Source organism: Melozone crissalis, unplaced genomic scaffold, assembly GCF_028551555.1.
Source record: "Melozone crissalis strain CALT ecotype California unplaced genomic scaffold, PUWL_Pcris_2 ptg000056l_1, whole genome shotgun sequence".
NCBI lineage: Eukaryota > Metazoa > Chordata > Aves > Passeriformes > Passerellidae > Melozone > Melozone crissalis.
The window spans coordinates 5,908,173-5,912,008 of NW_026535834.1; the positions used below are offsets into that span (position 1 = coordinate 5,908,173).

Genomic DNA, 3,836 nt, shown 5'->3' on the forward strand with positions numbered 1-3,836 from the left:
TGGTCCTTTTAGCCCCATTTATTTTCTCTTCCTGTGTCCCACATTCACACTTCTTCCATGCTCTTTTATGCCCTGTTTCAAAGGCCAGGAACAACTTCATGTTGCATGTGGACTTTGGAGACTTTGGCCCTGCATGTATGACACATGTTCTCTTTGTGTGGTTTTTCAGGAGTGGGAGAGTTCACATGTAAGCAGGGCTGAATGCAGTCTGGGTGCTTTTTTCAGAAAATGAAATTATACAAGGAGGTAGAATAAACCCTCCCATGGCTCTCCATCTGCTGAGGCGGCAGGAGAGGCAGTGGGACCTTCTCCAGAGCCTTTGCATGCATCCTCTCCTCCACCAAATTTGGACTTCATGGTGGTTCTCTGCTGCCAGCTGTGAACAGCACAAGCACAGCTCTGTGCTCATAGCCATGACTCCTCCGCTTCACTGGGTCAATCTTCAGCAAGAAGGATTCTTTTGTACCATCTTTTCAGAATCTGGTAGTCATGGATGGCCTGGGTGTGGGCATCCGGCTGCTGCGCCAGCCGAAGGAGGAGATTGTATGTCCCACCCGTTTGAACATCTGCAGGTAAATGGATGTGCTGAGGGAGCCTCCGGTTCCCCACAATGAAGTGGTTGAGGCGTTTTGTTCGCACACATAAGCGAAGGCTGTCCAAGATATCCTGCAGTCGTTCCAGGAGATCTCTCCTGCGCCACGATGAGGCGGGCATGACATTGAGCAGGTGCATGACAATGGTCTTCATGGTGTAGGTGGAAAAGCAGAAGCCCAGCGGAAGTCGGGTGAAGAACTGCAGGCATTTGAGGTACAAGCTGTCAGGAGGGGCCTGCCTGGCAATGTGCTTGAAGAACTCAGCCTCTGCCACAGCATAAGACTCGGGCCAGATTGTGCTTGCTGTGTGGACCTCTCTGGTCTGGCTGCTGACAAAGACGGCTGAGTCATCTCTCCGCACCCCAAAGAGCATCTCAATCCTGAAGCTTTCCCTGCCGTTGGTCACCTTGAATTGGCAGGAGCGTGTGGAGGGCAGCAGTACTAAATGCCAGTTGTGGGACTGAGGCAAAGCTGGCCAGACTGCTCTCACCAGTTGGTAGAACCAGCGGGCAGTTTTCTGCACATCCAGGTAGGAGCCGGTGCACAGGGTGTCCAGGAGGCTGGGATCCTGATTCCTCCTCAGCTCCTCCTTGGGGTGGTGCACGAAGCACAGCATGTTCTCAGCCTGTTGCTTCCTGGTGCAAGTGCACTCCAGCTGCACGCGGACACGGAAGTTCCTCACGTGCCTCTGCTCTGCACTGTCCAGCTCCAGGTGGAAGCTGTGGCCTCGCGGAGGAGTCATGGGGATGAGCACGCGGTACACCACATCCTGCTCACGGGGACTCCAGCCTTCAAAGGCACTGCCCACCCCGATGGCTCTTTGCAGGACTGGGTAGAAACTGTTTGACAAGACATGCCAAAAGTAAGGGCTGTAATTGTCCATCAGGTTCATTGTCCACTGACAGCCTCTCTGCAAGTCCTGTACAGGCCACCGGATGCGCTGCATTATAACTTGTCCAATGCGATCGTCAAAATCGTCTTCTTCTTGGACTGCAATTGCAACATCGTTGTTGTTTGCTGCCATTTCAGCCTCATTGACAGCTTCATTTCCAAGATTGTCTTCTTCATTTGCAGCAACATTGCCCACTTCCACTTCATTTGCACCATGGTTTTCTTCTTCATTCTCCTCTCTCCTCAGGCTGCTTTTCCACCCAATAAACCACAGGACCAAGACGTAGACCAGGAGCACAGCAACACCTAAGAGCTGCAAGAGCTGCACCTGCTCCTGGGTGTGCCGCTCCACTTCCTGCTCCAGCTGAAGCCTCTCCCATTCCAAGTGTTTTGCACGCACTTCCATGCGCAGACGTGTTTCCTCATCCAATCCCTCAGCCACAGGCTGTGGGTACTGGATGAAGCTTTCCAAGAGCATGAAAAGGAATACCATGGGACCCATGGTCGGCAGAAGGAGGCAGAGAAGCCTGTGAGTGGGGCGGGAAGGGAGGGAACTGCTGGTTGCTGGATGGAGAACAGGATCCTCAGGGATCTGGGCACAGGAAGCACATGGCCACAGACAGCATGCAGGCCTCCAGGCCTGTCTCACTGCTCCAGCAGCAGCAGCAGCAGCAGCCCTATGGCCTGCCCAAGGCTCTCCCATGAGGGGCTGTCCCTGCATGCAGAGGGAGAACCCAGTCCCAGGGGCAGCGTTTATGCCCCAGCCCTTATTCCCAGCCCAGCCTCCCCACCATGTGTGCACTCACCGCTTGCCAAAGCAATGCAGGGCCAGCGTTACCTGCTGGGGCCTTTTAGAGCTGCCCCCTTTGTGACACGCCCCCTGTGATGTCACACGTGTCACAGCATGTCACAACCCAGCCAACCCCACCCTTTATCCCCTGAGCCAACTCCTGGCTCAGGCACTCAGAGTGGCCCTGGTGGACTGCTTAGGGCTGCCCTTGAGTGAAGCTTTTCCAAAGGACTTCCAATAATTTCTCTTTTGCAATTATTTTCATCTGCCCTTCATTGGCAATCGCATAGATATCCCAGTTGGAAGGCACCCTTGAAGATCACTGACTCTAAGCTTTCACACTTCAACGGTTGAGCTACACTGAAATCTCAGCATCAGTGCAGTTGAAAAGTCCCTGAAGATCACACAGTGCAACTTCAAACTTAACACTGCCTACTGCTCCAATCAGCCAGGTCCCCAAATGCCACATCCGTGATACTTTTCAACCTCTCTGAGGGTGGTCATTCAGAGCCATTTCCCTAGGCAGCCTATTTGGAGGCTTGACACCTTCTGGTTGATCCAATATTTCCTAGAGATTAAATTGAAACCTCCCCTGGCGCAACATGAGGTCATTTTCCCCTGCTCATATTCTTTGTTCCCTGGGCAGATATAATGACCCCCACTAAGCTAGAGCCTCCTTTCTGGGGCCATCTGCATCATGTCAGGCATTTGAGCTGTGAAACCAGCAGAGGAGAGAAAGGTGGTGCTTTTGAACTGCACTTCCCATGATCCAGTGAGACAAAATGGGTTCTCAGTGAGCAGACGAGTTTCAGGTTGCCGGGAAGGGTTTCCATTGGAGGACAACCTTTATGCCAAATACATTAGCCAAGGGAATCCATGCCCTTCCAAGCAGAAGGAAAAATCGGAATTTTAATTGGAGAAATTTGGAAGGTTTGGAGTGAACATCATTGCAGGAATGTCCTTGCATGTCCTTGTGGATTTGGCAAACCTGCAAGGCCAGAGTGTCAAGAGAGGATCTCAGCAGCCAAGAAATGCCCTCTTGCTCTGGGGCCTTCCATTGCACGGGCAACAGAAGGCAGAGCCCTTGCGTGGCCTTTGCCCTCAGCAAGGCCCCACTTTGGGCAAACCCTGAATTCCCTGTGAAAGCAGCTCAGATTTACACCGCCTGGCTTGAGGGATGCCAGAGGACAGACAAGCCCAACAAAGGTGCCAGTGCAATCCAGCTTAGGTTACAGCTTTCTGCCCTTATGTCTCTAGAGCCGAGGAGGGGAAGGCTGTGTGGCTGGAGGTGACTTTCACCAGCTCTTGTGCTCAGGGCCCTGGGTACCCCAGGACTGCTTGGTCTCAGCAAAGGCGGGAGCAGGTAGAAATGATCACCTGGCTTGGAGAGCCCTGAGATGAGCAAGGATGATGAGTGTGCAGAGAAGGGACAAGCAGCATTGCACAGCTGTTTCTCTCAGCCATCAATCACAGAAAATTCAAACATTGCAGTTTTGGTTTGGGATCTTGATTGTGTTTCATTTAGATCTTTTTCCCCCACAGGAAAACGTGTGGCATTTGGC

The 3,836-nt window shown here is 52.6% G+C and overlaps 1 protein-coding gene across 1 annotated transcript; it reads right to left on the bottom strand.

Moving 5' to 3' along the window:
* Positions 1-435: 435 nt before the first annotated feature.
* Positions 436-1,890, bottom strand: LOC128943780 (inositol 1,4,5-trisphosphate receptor-interacting protein-like 1). The gene has a single exon (XM_054286690.1). The coding sequence runs from the start codon at positions 1,888-1,890 to the stop codon at positions 436-438; it is 1,455 nt and encodes a 484-aa protein (XP_054142665.1).
* Between the last annotated feature and the right edge of the window lie 1,946 nt (positions 1,891-3,836).